A 15454-nucleotide genomic window follows, 5' to 3' on the forward strand; every position below is an offset into this window, starting at 1 on the left:
CATATCTGCAATACAATAAACCCCCTAATAAAATACACTATAATAGTAAAAAATAATTTGAAAATTACAATAGTGAGTGTGATTTTAGAAAATATTATATACACTAATAAATATATATTTACTGATAATTGTACTTGTCATCAATTGATTTTATTCTTTACCTTATAATTTTGGCCCGTACTGGCCCGTGCTGGCCCAGCGAGTGCGAGGCCTCTGAGTGGCTATAAACTGTGGCATAACCCACCAGCGGTAAGCTTGGCATTGGAGGCTGCGGTAAGCTCGTGTGTATACCCCAACGCCAGCAGCGCGCGAGTCGCGGCAGCAAAGTGTGGGGCATGCTTGGCAGAAACAGCCCTGGGTGCTACACAGATAGCACCCGAGCACCCGGTTATGACCCTAACCCTGGGACATGCCCTCATGGGCACTTGAGCTGGTCGCCCTGCCGTCTCGAGGTCGAATCGGTACCCATATAAAAAAGAGGTATATGCCCTCTGAACATCGGGACTGTACACGTGACTTCTCCCATATATAACCCCAACCCTGACTATGCGCATCAATTCATCAATTCATCACCTACAATGGTCACATCAATCAATCTTGGAGCCGCTGAATCACCCAAAAACTAAGGTTAACGTTGCTTGCTGACCCCTACATCCGGATATCGGCACGGCTTGGACCCTTGGATGACGGTCAAAACTTTGCGAGGTCAGGTGAGCTGGAGCAACAGCTCCGCGACGCTGTCAACTGTCCACCACCCCTTCTAAAAGAGGTAGGGGTCTTCATTCCGTTGTCGGCCGAGCAATAATTGTTTCTAACGGTGAAACCGGGCTGGTGGCTCACTTCTTCAAATCACAGAGAACCATTTCCATAATGGAAGTATGAAGCGGGTGTTGATAGTCCGACACACCGAGGAGGCTGATAAGAAGTTGCAAGCATACATCTAGTGTAACGCACCGAGGTACCATACCATCGCCTAGCCTTAAACAAGAAGACAAGACAATAGAAGTTCTAGACCGGTGAGGCTCGATGCCTTACTACACTTTGTGGTGTACTCCATTGTTGTCTCCGTTTGCTAGCACGGAAGCGCTCCTCCAAAAAGAGCCCATGCAGGAGCCAGGATTCTGGGCCTTTCGCCCAGGGGTCCAACCCGGCTTGTGCACCTCGACCAAGAACGGAAACGCCACTCACGTCGCGGCTGCGCTTGAGATGGATGCTGAAAAACAGGGTCCAAAAAGCTGGCTGTCTGTTGACAGGAAGCTGCTCCCGCCCAGTGAAGACCAGCGAGAAGGGGTCTCAAACCAGCAAATGATAGTTATGTTGTGGTACTTCTGGAAAGAACCCTTATTATGTAGATCAAAACAAGAGACTTCGAAATAACGGGCCGCAACCGCGCGGGAACTGTTAAAGTTTCGCTGATCCTTAAGTCGGACCAGTTCCTCAAGGTTGTGGCCAACCAGTCATTCCCTGGAACGCACCCCCGCTCGTCTCTTCATGTCCTTTGCCTCCCGAGTTCTCGGCTCGTCGGCTTTGGAAGAACTGATGAAAGCCTTGTGCTGCTGCTTTGCCTCCCGGTACTTCGTACGACTCGTGAAAGCCTCCAGGTGGTTTTCTTCTCCCCCTCTTCTTGACAGTCGCCTAGTGTACGCCTACATTGAAGGAAACCGGGTCGCGCCCCGTTCGCTTGTTGGAGGCGATTGTGCTTGGTCCAGCCCTCCGTTCCCCTAGTTAAACCGCCGCTGCGACACGGCTCTCCCACGCCTCGGGTCAGCTCCGGCAACGCAACCCGCAGACCCCACCATCTGTCGGGGTGTGCCCCAATCGCGCTGCCATTTTCCAGGCTCGGACGTCACTCACCCAAACTTCAGCGGCTCGGCAGGACTTTGGTTTTTTCTCGCTCCCAACTCGGGTCCTCCGCCCGCCAACCCGGCCTCAACACGCCGCAAAGAAACACGCACCTCAACACGCTCGCCAGTGTTTTCATCCCAAGTCAACCTCGTTCCCACGGCCTCGTTCCCTCGTTCCTCCATTCCTTGGTGTGTGTGTGTGTGCTGTATGTGCATTACGTCGTGACTTGGACGGGGCGCAGACGAGAGCCTCTTGAACGCGACCCAGAACGAGGAGAAAAGTGGGGACTCGGCTGCAGCGGCGCGCAGAGAGCTCGAGCCCGGACCAGGGAAGGGAAGCCGTCGCATCCACTCTTCGACTTGTTCTTGTGGGGAATTCGAGAACCTGGAAGGGGGCGGCTTGTCGTTCAGACTGTGCTGCTGACCTGCTGGGGATCGCTTCCCATCCGATTTGGGCCCTTTTTTCACACCTCGGGCGCCAGCACAGGGCTTATCGGCCATCGCCTTTTGTTATCGGCCTTTTTCCATGGTCTAGAACAACATCGACCGCATCACCAACGACCGCATTCAACACGCATCATTACCTTACCTCCGTTACTTGATCCCCATCTCCATTGCGTCGTTGCGGAAATCCTGCATTGCGCCGTTGACGGGCCTCGTGCGAGTGAAATCATCCCGGCCCCTCTCGTGCGGCCCAGACCTTTCTTTCTCGTCCCCCGTCCCCTTCGGCCGCAACCATGCCGCCCGCCGATGGCGATGCGGCCTCTGCGCCGGCTGGGAACAACTCCAGCGACTTCGTGAGATTCCCTCTCTTCTCTCTCCGTACCGACGCGCTCAGCGCGCATCAGTCTGACCACACGCGGGATCTGTGCTAACATGGTATCGTCCTGGAAAGGTGCGCAAGCTCTACAAGTACGGATAATAAACCCTCTGCGCCACCCTTCGACGGGGTCCACGGCCCTAGGTGCTTCGACCCCGAGACACATGCTCACCAATGGCTTTGCAGGATGCTCGAGGACCCATCGTACAACTCAGTCGTACGGTGGAACTCCGACGGTGACAGTTTTGTGGTATTAGAGGTGAGCTGCCTTTGTGATGTTGGGGGAGAATGACGACAGAGGACCGCGAAAAGGAGGTCGTATAGCTCAAGACTGACCGATATCCCTTGGGTGGCAGAACGAAAAATTTACCAAGACGATTTTGCCGAAACACTTCAAGCACAGTAACTTCGCCAGTTTCGTTCGCCAGTTAAACAAATACGATTTTCACAAAGTCAGACACAACGAGGAGAGCGGCGAGTCTCCGTACGGGCGAGATGTAGGTGGTTGCCACATGATGAAACTCGAGGGGATCGTCCATATTAATAGTTCGGTGTGCAACAGGCATGGGAATTTCGACATCCCGAATTTCGGGCAGACAGGAAGGATAACCTAGACAACATCCGAAGGAAAGCCCCGGCCCCTAGGAAGCCCGTGCCTGCTGAAGAGTCGGCGTTCCCAGCAACACAACAACTTGTTGTGCTGAGCGAATCGCTCACGGCGACACAGCATCAGATCCTGGCGTTACAAGAGCAATACTATGAACTCGACAAGACAAACAGGTTGCTTGTTAGTGAGGTCTTGAGTTTGCAAAAAATGGTTCGCGCGCAGAGCCAAGCTTCCAACGAGCTAATCACCCACCTCAACAACATGGAGGACCGCCGCCGCAACAGCCGCCATTCTGCCCATTCGAACCACTCGGCGCAGGCGAGCCAGAACTTCCATGCCGGTACCATGGGCTTTTTACCCGACGGGACGGACGAGCCAGCACCCGAGTTGCGCCGGGCGAGGGAGATCCTCAACGGCGTGTCTCCAGACGTCCAGGCCGACAGGGAGCTTGAAAAGCTGTCCATGGCCCAAACGCAAAACCAAAACGGCTCGCCGGCCGACTCGGCAGGATCTTCCGTGATGTTTGCCCACCCGGCGAGCATGGGCATTCCCCTCGTCCATGACCCCCTTAACGATTCTAGGCATATGGTTTACCCGGTGGGTCAGACAACGGGCATCGATCCTTTCCATGCCGATCACATCAACAACATCCCCTACCAGCGGCCCCAAGGCCACCCCAACAATCCGCAGGCCGACGCTACGGCCCAGGTGGCCGCACCGACTAAGGAACAGGCTGGTTCCATGTGGCGTGCCAAGAAGCCGCATGTTCTTCTGGTTGAGGACGACAGGACGTGCATGAAGATTGGACAGAAATTTTTGAACAACCTAGACTGCAATGTCGATACTGCCGTAAGTTGAGCCCGACGACGTTCTGCCCAGGGAGAGGAAAACAACGGAACAGATTGCTGACCCGCCCCACAGAGTGATGGTTTGGAAGCTGTCGAAAAAGTCAACCGTGAAGCTGATCGTTACGACCTTATCGTTATGGATATCATCATGCCGAACCTAGACGGTGTCTCCGCGACTGCCATGATCCGAGTGGTGAGCCCGCACGTGCCCATCGTGGCCATGACCTCCAACATTCGACAAGAAGATATACAGACCTACTTTGGGTTCGGTAAGTTCGCAGCGCCCTGTTTCATGACTCCGGCCTTACCGTTACTGACCCTTCTTCCCCCTCTCCCTAGGAATGAACGATGTACTTGCCAAGCCCTTCACGCGTGACGGGATGGTTCGTATCCTCCGCAAACACCTTACCCGCATGCTGAAGGATCCGCAAGGATCCGGCCCCATAGGCGGCAACGATGAACTGGGCCAAACAATCGCCGGCGGCCAACCACCCAACCAGGTTGGGTACGGCCCCGCGACCATAGCCAACGTCCCGCAGGTCAAATTCGAGCACACGCCCATTCAATCCCCTTCGACTGCTTCGTCATGGCACTCGCCTAGCCAAATGCACCAAACCTCCCCCAATCTCGACGGTAGCGGTGGGGGCTACATGAATGCGGTTGGAGGTGGTGCTGGAACTAGCATGGTCCTCACACCGGGTGGCTCACAGCGGCCCGGCGGCCCCCATCAACAACACCCCCACCATCCACACCAGCAGCAGCAGCAAGGCGGGTATGGGTATATGGCCGCGCAAGTCGCCGGGGCGCAAGCTGCGCAAGCTCAAGCCCAAGCCCAGGCGCAAGCGCAAGCTCAGGCCCAGGCGATGCGGGGGATGGTTGGAGACGGCGCACACCTCGCTGGCATGCAAGGTAGTGGAGGTGGAGGCGGTGGTGATGATCGGCCTGAGAAGCGACAGAGGTTGTATGGGCCCGTACCGGGACAGGGAGGTGGGGGTTATGTTCAATAAGACGGAGGCGGGTGGAGGTTGATTTCGGGGCTCGTCGTTCGACATGGCTTCGGGAAGATCGGTGGAGAAGAGGTTAGCGTCGTGGCTGGTTGTGTTTGGGGCCGTCGTCGTAGGTTGTGGTCCGCATCGGTGTTTGCTCTTTTCGACATTGTCATGACCGGCATATCGGAGTCGAGGTTTTAGACAAAAAGGGGCGAACAGGGGGGTGAGAAACAAAACGCAGAAACGGGGAGGAAGAGAAAATATCGAGCCGGAGGCTGGGAATTGAGAAGCGGCCTGGAGAACAGTTCCAAGAAGTTGGCCGATCGAGACGAGGCGGACAGGCGGACGGACGGACGGACGAGACCTAAGGCGGTCAATTCGACATATAACACGGGCGGGTGGGCTGGTGGATAGCGCATCTCCGTCCCTCATTTCCCTTTTCTTCACTTCCATTTCGTCCTCCATGTGTTGGGGCAGGCGTTCCGGTTGGGTGTTTCATAAGTGTGGTGTCGAGGCATGGCCCGTATCAAGCCCTTCGCAATACGGTATATATGCGTGTCGATGTGTGCGTCACAGGAAACGGGCAAAGCGGGTCGCAGCGGCGTGGAGATTCCCATGTGTGTGTGCATCTTTGCGTGTGTATATATCCTGGTCTGAGGGCTTTCTAGTTTGGTACGGGCGGGTCGGTCGTACAAGGGAAAGAATGAATGACTCGAGACTTGAGAATCCCGCTGTGTTAGTTTGTCAGTTGGTGTTTTGATGTGATGTCCGATGTATCCATCGTGTCTGTTGGTTGTGGTGTAGTCGGGGACTCATGTGGCTGGGCTTGTGGGTCGATAACAGGTGCTTGTTGGTAGGTTGATTCCACTCTTTCGTCGGTGGGTGTGTGTGTGTGTTTGTACGGGTGAGTTGCGGAAAGATTCTTGTCGTCGTTCTCATGCCCATGCTCTTGTCTGTCTAGTGGTGTAGGTCTATTCAAACACAGAGACAAGAAAGGTGCTCAAAGCGGCGGTCGGATCGGACGGTGGATTTTAGAACTTGTGGTTTTAATTCGGAGAGATACGTTAAGCGCCTGTCCTGTGTGGATGTCGTGTCGTCTGGTCGAAATTCTAGTGGGTGTCTAGCTGAAGTCGAAGCGGTCAGTGAAGGGTCCCGTAGGTCGTCTGATGTGTGAGTGGGGGAGAAGAAGGAAGTTGGAAAACCGGAGAAAGGGAAAAGAAATAAAAAAGAGGGAAAAGAGGAGGAGCGAAGCACGAGTGTGGGACACACGGTTATGTGTCTGGAGAATATATCGCCGACTCCCATGCTTCCTAGGCCCATGCCACCTCTTTACTCCCCATCCTACTGGCCCCCAGCCCGCAGTTTCTCTTCCACACCAAATCCCGGCAGCCCGTCCATGTCTCACTTGACCCCCCTTCCCAACCGTCCCCCTCACCGCGGAGAACGGCGGGTGGGCGGATCACTGGCCCGTGAGCGAACATTTGGAGCCCAACAACCCCAGTCGAGGCTCACCTCACACACCCCCAATCCCGATGGCCGAGTCCCGAGCTCGAAGCGACCCCCGGTCCCGCGGAAGGGGCGGGCGGGAAGAGCAACATGGGGGGTTCGAAACGGGCGGAACAGGGACATGGAGCGAAGAGAGAGCTAGGGATCAGAGGAAGTGTTCATGATCCAAGGTCTGTGAGAAAAGGGAAGAACAAAAGAAGCTGAAGGAGGGGGGGAAGACCTGAGGGAAAGTCGGCGGTGGTTTATGGTTTGCGAGCAAGTGAAACACTGCGCCGGAGGGGGGCCGAGAGCGGCATGCTACCCCGGCTTTTGACTTTTTTTTCTTTTCCGGGGAGAGGGGAGGAAGTGCTGGATGGTCACAGGTCAATCAGGGACCAAAAAAGGATCGGGCCGTATAAGGTCGCCCCGTTGTTGCTCCCCTCGCCTTCCTTCGTCTTGTGTATGGCCGAGAGAAGCAGCCCCCCACGTGTAGGTTACCTTTTTGGGAGAAGAAGGGGTCCATGATGCGTCGAGCATGCGGCATTCATTGGTGTTTGGAAATCGTCAGCCCGCTGCCGTTAGCGGCCACCACGACGTTACCACGACCCTCACTGGGTGGTTGGCTCGCTTCTAGGCAGGTAAGTCAGTCTCGTGGGCGCCTCGAGGGTTCGTGTTGCTTGGCTTGTGCGTAGCCGGGTGAGGTGAGGTCTCAGGCGGTCCAGCCCTAACTAGTGCCATGTCTTGTTGGCGATGTCGGCGATGTGGCTCATGAACTAGTGGATTTGTCCCCCCCCTCTCTTTTTCCCTCGTGCTGACCGGTCGTTCCGTTCTGCCGTCCAACTGGTGGTAGCTTTCTGTTGGTTCTCTTGTATCCCAGGAGAAAAGAAGACGGAACCAACAACGAGGTTGGTGACGGCGGGTGACGGGAGATGTGAGATGACCAAAGAAGAAGAGGGACGGTTGGTATTTGGCCCGGACCGCCCCTCCTTTGGTGTTTAGGTTCTGGCACTTGGAAGTCAAGTGCTGACTCCCCTGGCTCCTTGTACCCAGCCTGTCTCTGCTCACTGCTCTCTTCTGAAGATCCTCACGACAACATGCGTCAAGTTAGTTACCCACTGTCAGCAAACATTTCTCTCCCGGACCAACAACTTCAGCAGGAAACCCTCGCGCTGCTATAGTGTATTGTAGTGGACTGTACGAGACTCGGTGCAGAATAAGCTGGACCATTAAACTGAGCAGGATTTCCCGTTTCACCATGGGGCTGGCCTGTTCTGGATTGCTCGGCATCGGGGCTGGACCGGGCTGGCCCGCCGTGCTGTTGCAGCGCAGCAACCGGCAAGGGGCCCGAATGGGTGAAGTTTTTTTGACTCGCATGCCAAACTGAGCGCGGGATGCGGTCGATCTGAACCAGGTGATACTTTCTGGATGTGTCAGTCAACGCTCTGGAAATCCTCCTAGGTCCGTCCTTGTTTTGAGTAAACAGATAACGACTCAACACAGACAAACAAACAGGGACGGGAGCGGCAAGAGCGGGCACCAGCGTTGAGGCTAGACCGGGAAGGAGCGAGGCCACTTCACCTACAACTTCCACTTGCCGAAAAAGAAAACCAAATCAGCACTCAGTCCTACCTACTCTCGGGGTTCTGACAAGAAGCACAATGAGGTCATATATTACTTTGTGGACTCTGACAAAAACCCAAATTCTGTCCAAATCCCATCTTCGTCGTCCATGGCATCTCTCCCAGCCCAGCGAACAAGAAGCCCGCATTTGGAAGGTGTGAAAGATGGCGTGTGGGCTTTCATGCTGGGAAAGGGTTCTGGGCCGGCCCTTTGGTACGCCGCAATCTTAAAGCTCTGACTTTCGGCTCGTCCAGAACGGCAGGCTGCATGCTGCCGCCATTGCTATAAGCCGTTGATTGGCACGTCCGGGGGCTTGCGCTGGCAGCGTTCAGACCCTGTGGGGAAGTGGGCCAGCTGCTGCCGGGGTGTGCAGTGATGTGCACGACGAACCTCCAAATCCGGAGCCTACCATTTTCTTTTGAAACGATCCTCTGTCATCGCGGAAGGTACGGAGTATTGAAGACGGGCATGATCACGTTATCTTGCCGACAGGTGTCTCAGTGCTCGCGATAAACCCTTTTGCGTGAAGCTTTCTGTCATGAAGAATTTGTGGCCGGGGACATATTACACAGAAGCCTTGAAAAAGCTGACAGAATTCATGATGCCCCATGGCAAGCAACGGGAAGTGGAGAAGGTAACCGACATGTAAATCATACACTGCAGTGTTTGTAGAAACCCTGTAATTTACATTTCAGCGCATCGTCTTTGCACATGGTTTTTCAGCCTTGCAGCCACACTTTGACCCCGCACCCCACCATTGAACTTTTTGAGGCGCGAATTGCACCTTGTTGACTCATACGTGATCGCCAATGTGGTGGTTTGCCAATTTTATGCTCAGCGAATTCTTTTGACATACTGATACTTCACAACCCTGATTCTGTTCCGAGAGGCGACGCAAAACTGAAATCGGAAACACCGGGTCTACAGAAATTAACCCATGTCTAAGCAAGGAGGCAAAGGCGGGGCAGCCGCTGGAAAGGCGAAGAAGCCAACAAAGGCCGGTGCCGAGGAGAAGGGGGAGGATGTGCTTCAGGCTGTGATCCTAGCCGATTCTTTTCAAGACCGATTCAAACCATTCACATTGGAAACTCCCAGAGTAGGTCTCAATGGGAACCTCTCCGCACCGATTGCGCCGCATCAGTTGTTTTCGCAAACCCCGCTAACTTGTAGCGACTCAGTGTCTTCTTCCGCTCGTCAACGTCCCTGTCATCGAGTACACCCTCGAATTCCTGGCGTCCAACGGCGTCCAGGAAGTATTCATCTACTGCGGCGCTCATTCTGAGGACATTGAGCAATACATTCACGACTCGTCTCGTTGGAGCCCCGGTAGCACCATTTCACCTTTTTCCTCCCTCGAGTTCATCCGTGTCTCCGATGCGAATTCGATTGGCGACTTCTTGCGGGATCTCGATAAGCGAAGCATAATTGGAGGCGACTTTATCCTAGTTCATGGTGATGTGGTCTCAAATATTCAACTCGACGCCGCTCTGGCCAAACACCGCGCCCGGAGGGAAGAGAACCGCGATGCTTGTATGACCGTGGTGCTGAGGTCTGTTGGGGAGCAACCCCACAGGGCTGCTAAGGCAAGGGGGATCATACCAGTCTTCGTCGTCGATCCAACGACAGGGCGATGCCTGCAGTACGAGGAGACACACCCGCTCCAAAGCGAGCATTACCTCAGTCTGGACCCAGCTGTCTTCTCCCACGGCGAGTTTGAGGTTCGTACCGACCTTGTCGATTGCGGCATCGATATTTGCACACCCGACGTGCTGGCGCTCTGGTCTGAAAGCTTCGATTACGAGTTGCCAAGGAAAAACTTCCTGCATGGTGTACTGAAGGACTGGGAGCTGAACGGCAAGATGCTCTACGCCGAGATTCTGGATGACGGCTATGCAGCACGCGCCACCAATCTCCAGATGTACGACTGCATCAGCCAGGATGTGCTCGAGCGGTGGACACTTCCCTTTGTACCAGACAGCAACCTCATCCACGGCCAAACATACCGAAGAGTCAAGGGTAGTAGCTACGTCGAGGACCACGTGGTGGCCGAGAGGGGAGCGAAGGTGACACAGTCAGCGGTCGGGCGAGGGACGGTCATTCAGTCAGGATCCAGCATCACCGGGAGCATCATTGGGAGGAAATGCAAGATTGGGAAAAACGTCAAGATCGAGAACAGCTATATCTGGGACAATACTGTAATAGGGGACGGCACCACCGTCCTTCACTCCATATTGGCCGGATCTGTGGTACTGGGAGCGAACTGCCAGGTTCCGGCAGGGTCTCTCCTTTCCTACAACGTACATCTCGATGACAACATCCAACTACCCTCAAAAGCCCCGGCACGGATTTCCCTATTATCAGACGAGAAGCAGCGAGCCGATAATGACGTTTCGCTGGTGGGTAAGGGTGGAAAGGGGGCGCTATACCAAACTATCACGGACGAAGAGGACTCCGACGACGAAGACGACACAAACCGGGATCCGACTATTCTCCAAAGTTCACTCATTTACTCCCTCGAAGGCCTCAACCTCTCGACCTCCTCCATCTCCACCTTTGTTTCCGAAGACGAATACGACTCCGACGACGACATCTCTCTCGCCGGTTCCGCCCAAGCAGATGCCTTCGGCCAACCCCGCGGCCGCCTGTCCTCCTTCGCCTCCGACGATACCAGCAAGGCAGACGGGTTCCATTCCGACGCCGTCCACGGTCTAGTCGACGCGCTCCGCGCCGACGACAGCGATGATTTCGACGGCGCCAAGCTTGAGTTCATGGGCCTGCGTCTGGCTAACAACGCTTCCGACGGCGCGATGCGTCGTGCCATCGCGGTTGCCTTTGTCCGTCGGGCTGCTGAGCTGCTCACCCCAGAACACGGCGGCCTCGAGCCAACCAAGGCCGCTGCCGAGGCGCTCACTTCCAAGAACGGCGCTGTTAAGTTTGTCAAAGAGGTCGGCGTCGGTGGGGAGACGGTTGCGCAGCAGGCCGAGTTTGCGCTGGCGTTGCAGAAGGCGCTTATAGGCATCAAGGACGTGGAGCCGGCGAGGGCGGGTGCGCTGCTGGCGGCGCTGCTGCAGCAGTTGTACAGTCTTGATGTGTTAGAGGAGGAAGGGATTTTGGCATGGTGGGCAGATAAGAGGGCCGCTGAAGGCGCGGGGTCGGAGGGCCTAAGGGAGAAGTGCAGGGTGTTGGTGGAGTGGTTAGAAAATGCTGACGAGGAGGAGAGTAGCGAAGAAGAGGACGGCGATGATGAGGATGAGGATTGAGTGTGTTAGTTGGATGGCCCCGCTGAGAGAGCTTGCGGTGATTTGGAGAAGGCACCGATCTATCTCATGCCTCCAAACATGTTTGATGTTATGTGGCCGGATACATAAAGGGGCCGTAACGGACCTGAGCTGATATCGAGACTCCCAAGGCATGAATGGTACATCTCTAACGGTGGTGGGAAATAAAACGTCTCGATTTTACCCAATTTACCTATTATGCCTTGATAAATGCGCATGTGTGCCCTGTTCACTCAACTTATATGCAACCGTCTGCCGCTGACTTGTAACCGCTTCAATTTGACTAAAAACAACAGTCAAGTAAATAAACATAATTTCAATTCGTCATTTAAACACAACTAACACCTGGAAAAACAAAGCCCCAAGAAAAGAGGCGACGGGAAGCGTTCTGGGAGTAAACGAAGGTAGTAAATAAAATAAAAAGCGAAAAAATGTATCGACAACTACAAGATTCGAACTTGTGAGGGCGAACCCAACAGATACCCAGAACGTGAAAATTCAAGTCTGTCGCCTTAACCACTCGGCCAAGTTGTCATTACAGGTTTTACATGGAACCGTAGGACGGATTCCTGAGTCATGAGGTAGCCTGTTGCGGAGGCCCAGCGGGGTCCAGTGGTTCACACAAAGGCCGCATGAGGGGTTGAAAAATGGGCAACGGTTGGTGCGGGGCAGAGTGGGGCGCTGTTGTGGCGGTGTGGGGGTCTTGGAGGTTGGGCTTTGAGATGTCCTGTGGCTTGACTCAATGTTGGAACTTGACAAACATTCACCCAAAGGAGGACAAAGAAGCAATTCCCAACCAACAACGGTTGTTTGATGGACGGAGGGGGGCTTGTGGATATTAAATTCTCAATTCTTTGGCGCATATTTGAAAAACGCCTCGAACATCAATGCTGCGCCGACTCCCGACCCTTTTGCTATGCAAGTGTGTTGTTTCAAATTTAAATGAGAACTGACGAAAACGCTCAGCCTTGCAATGCTGGATGAATTGCGTGCCTCTATCCCCCTCCGGTTGGGATCAAAGGCTAAGTGATCATTCCTCCCGTCTTCCGTCATCGTCACAAGGACCTCGCCCCATTGTGGGGGCAATGGTCATCGCCTAGCATGTTAGGTCTTGACCTTTGACCATCGTTCGTTGGGCCCTATTTCCCGTGACGAGGGCTGCCTTGCTTCTTGGAAGAATTAGGTGTGTTGTGTTCTGATACCGGCTTCCCCAATCACTTCTTGCTAGGATCCTCGAGGGGAGCGGCCGTGACAATTCTACGCTGCTCCTCCGGCGAGAAGAGTGCCGTCCCCTGCTGCAAAGCGCTTACGAGAATTTGCAAGGCGTCATTCTTGAAGTCGTCGGCGGCGCGAACCTTGTCGAGGTCCTCAGCGAACTCTTGGGTCGCTCGTTGGAGGTAGTATGAGGTGAACTCGGCGGAGATCTCTTGGTCGGATTTCTTTGCGGGTGCCATGTTGAGTGAGGTTGTCAGTTGTACCTGGTGTTGTTGGTTAGGTGTTGAATGAGTTTTCAAGAAGCGTGCAAAGGGTAGGATCCACTCTCTCAGTGGTCAGGAAAGCCCCACTTTTCGAACAAACAACCACTGTTGCTGCCGCTCCCCCTTTCCAAGGCTGATTTCTCAATTGCAAGAACTAACACTAATGTCACTGCGGTTAGGTACGTACCTATGTTGGCAGCTGTCGTCGGTCTCGCTGATGTCCAAAAACGTGCAAGTGTAACCCCATCAAACAACGCGCAGTCGGGTGTGGCCGTCCCAAACCCGCTAGGTTATCGCCGTCTCCGGACCACGGACGTCAAAGCGCTTGTCTTGAACTCCCGCTCCGGAGGGCCGCCCGGAATGTACCATGTGGTAGGAACCTCCGGTTTCAGAAACATGGACATATCTCGAGTTCCAGAAACTCGAACATGGCTGAAGCCTGCCTTGCAAGGTCCCACGCCGCTGCCGTGGCCTCGCTGGTTGGCTCCGGATAGTAGGTAGCGAGCAGTACGGAGTACGATGAATGCTCGCCCGACTGATGAAAGTCTGCCTTCAATGGCACGTCTTCGTTGCCCTGCGACGGCCCGCGCAAAGTTAATTTCGACATCTCTTTCCTCGGGTTTACGCTGATTGGCTGTCGTAGGTCCCTTGGGCGTCGCCGGGCGTGGGCCGTATTCAGGGACTCAATGCGATTGGTTGGTGTCGACAGCTGCGGCTCAAGCTTCGAAGGCTGATAGAAGGACCCACATTTCCTGATCGCGAAATACGATCAAACGCGAGACGAGCAAAACGAGGGAGACAAGGCTCGAGGAATTGGGTATAAAGTTCACGGAAAGCTGATGTCCAAAATGGTATGCTTGGAAGATATGCCAACGGAATCTGTCGACCCAGACTTACCCGATAGTTTTGACCGACAAGAGACTTCGAGTTGATCTTCCAGAGGAACCACTTACAAGGTACCCCACAACGTTTAAAGTTGGCCCATTCACATTCAAGATGGAGTCGGGGGAGTATGGTATGAACCCTTTCACATCCAGCGTCTTCAAACACGGCAGGGTTAACACAACATAGTCAAGGGGAGTGTTTACTTCTACGCCCCTAACAAGGGCGCTCCGGTGTTTTTTGCGATTGTGTTTGCCCTCTCTGGGGCGTACCACACCTACCAAACCATGTAAGTGAACTCTAATTATCTAATAGGTACATGACTTCATAAGGAACTGGGCTGACTTATGATGAACAGCCACTACAAGAGCTGGCGCCTGACCGGTCTCTACGTCTTTTGCGCCCTCCTCTTTACTGTGGGGTTCGTAATTCGCGAGCTTGGCGCCTTTGACTACGAAGACTTGATCAAGTTTATCATCAGTACTTGTTTGATTTATGCTGCACCGTAAGCGCCCTGTCCACCCTCTTTATGTTGATCTAGGTAGTCCCCACTAACACTTCTCCAGCCCCCTCCTCGAACTTTCCAACTACAACGTCCTCGGCCGCATCCTCTACTATGCCCCATATCACTCCCCCATTCACCCCGGCCGTGTGATCAGCACCTTCGCTTTCATCTCCTTCGTGATCGAAGTCCTCAACGGCAACGGCGTAGCTTACTCCGCGAATCAATCCCTCGCCGCCAGCCAGCAAGACCTCGGCCGTAATCTCCTCAAGACCGCTCTCGTCCTGCAACTAGTCGTCCTCGCCCTCTTCGTCCTCCTGGCCGCCACCTTCCACCACCGGTGTCTCCGCGCCGGCCTGCGCAACCCCAACCTCCTCAACGCGCTCTACACTCTCTACGCCTCGACCGCTCTCCTCACCGTCCGCACCATCTTCCGCGTCGCCGAGTACTGGTCCATCTCGCAGCACGATTTCTGGAAGCCCGGCGGCATCGACGTGAACACGCTCAGCCCGGCGCTGCGGTACGAGTGGTTCTTTTGGGTGTTTGAGTGCTCGCTCATGCTAGTGAACCACGTGCTCATGAATGTGCGTCACCCGCGCAAGTACCTGCCGCAGAGTACCAAGACATACCTGTCGTTGGAGGATGGCGTGACAGAGGTGCGTGGGCCGGGGTATAAGGATGGACGGCCTTTTGTGGTTACGTTGTTGGATCCGTTTGATATTTGGGGGCTGGTTAAGGGAAAGGGCAAGGAGAAGGAGAAGCAGTTTTGGGAACGGGGAGACGTTGAGTCGCAGGCGTAATTTGTGTGGGTAGGGGTTTCCTTTGTTTTTGCTGGCGTACTTCTGTGTAACAATGGTGACATTAATGGGATCGATCACCTGGACAGGCAGGGAGGACTAGTCATTGGGCGGCAAGGGGGGAACATTTTACTCGAGATACCTCATAGAATATTTTCTCGGACTGTTTGGCTTTTACAATAGGATTCCCGCTCGGGACCGTTCATCTAATTCCTTCTGCCGAATCCGGGAAATACATCGCATGATTATCACATCGCGTGATTTCAGGAGTCAGAAGTTTAAATAAACACAAATCAACTTACAT

General features: G+C 54.3%; 4 protein-coding genes and 1 non-coding gene across 5 annotated transcripts; 3 read left to right on the forward strand and 2 right to left on the reverse strand.

Annotated features, from left to right (window-relative positions):
* Window positions 1-2581: 2581 nt before the first annotated feature.
* C8A04DRAFT_9599 (transcription factor prr1) lies at window positions 2582-5126 on the forward strand (the record flags this gene model as incomplete). The annotated part of the gene is made up of 7 exons (XM_062785542.1): window positions 2582-2641; window positions 2740-2756; window positions 2851-2923; window positions 3021-3161; window positions 3227-4120; window positions 4193-4388; window positions 4459-5126. The coding sequence occupies 7 exons, from the start codon at window positions 2582-2584 to the stop codon at window positions 5124-5126; spliced, it is 2049 nt and encodes a 682-aa protein (XP_062640006.1).
* A 4024-nt stretch (window positions 5127-9150) lies between these two features.
* On the forward strand, window positions 9151-11473 carry C8A04DRAFT_25556 (putative translation initiation factor eIF-2B subunit epsilon; the record flags this gene model as incomplete). Its single annotated transcript, XM_062779609.1, has 2 exons — window positions 9151-9309; window positions 9392-11473. The coding sequence occupies 2 exons, from the start codon at window positions 9151-9153 to the stop codon at window positions 11471-11473; spliced, it is 2241 nt and encodes a 746-aa protein (XP_062640007.1).
* A 455-nt stretch (window positions 11474-11928) lies between these two features.
* On the reverse strand, window positions 11929-12025 carry C8A04DRAFT_t30. Its single transcript has one exon. It is a non-coding gene; the product is annotated as a tRNA-Ser (tRNA).
* Window positions 12026-12705: 680 nt separating this feature from the next.
* On the reverse strand, window positions 12706-12945 carry C8A04DRAFT_25557 (ribosome-assembly protein 3-domain-containing protein; the record flags this gene model as incomplete). The annotated part of the gene is made up of 1 exon (XM_062779610.1): window positions 12706-12945. The coding sequence occupies one exon, from the start codon at window positions 12943-12945 to the stop codon at window positions 12706-12708; it is 240 nt and encodes a 79-aa protein (XP_062640008.1).
* A 1020-nt stretch (window positions 12946-13965) lies between these two features.
* On the forward strand, window positions 13966-15153 carry C8A04DRAFT_34833 (protein RTA1; the record flags this gene model as incomplete). The annotated part of the gene is made up of 4 exons (XM_062782964.1): window positions 13966-13984; window positions 14041-14140; window positions 14210-14356; window positions 14418-15153. 4 exons carry the CDS (start codon window positions 13966-13968, stop codon window positions 15151-15153), a joined length of 1002 nt encoding a protein of 333 aa, XP_062640009.1.
* Between the last annotated feature and the right edge of the window lie 301 nt (window positions 15154-15454).

The sequence above is a fragment of the Dichotomopilus funicola genome (genome assembly GCF_033296635.1).
Source record: "Dichotomopilus funicola strain CBS 141.50 unplaced genomic scaffold C8A04scaffold_7, whole genome shotgun sequence".
Taxonomy (NCBI): Eukaryota; Fungi; Ascomycota; class Sordariomycetes; order Sordariales; family Chaetomiaceae; genus Dichotomopilus; species Dichotomopilus funicola.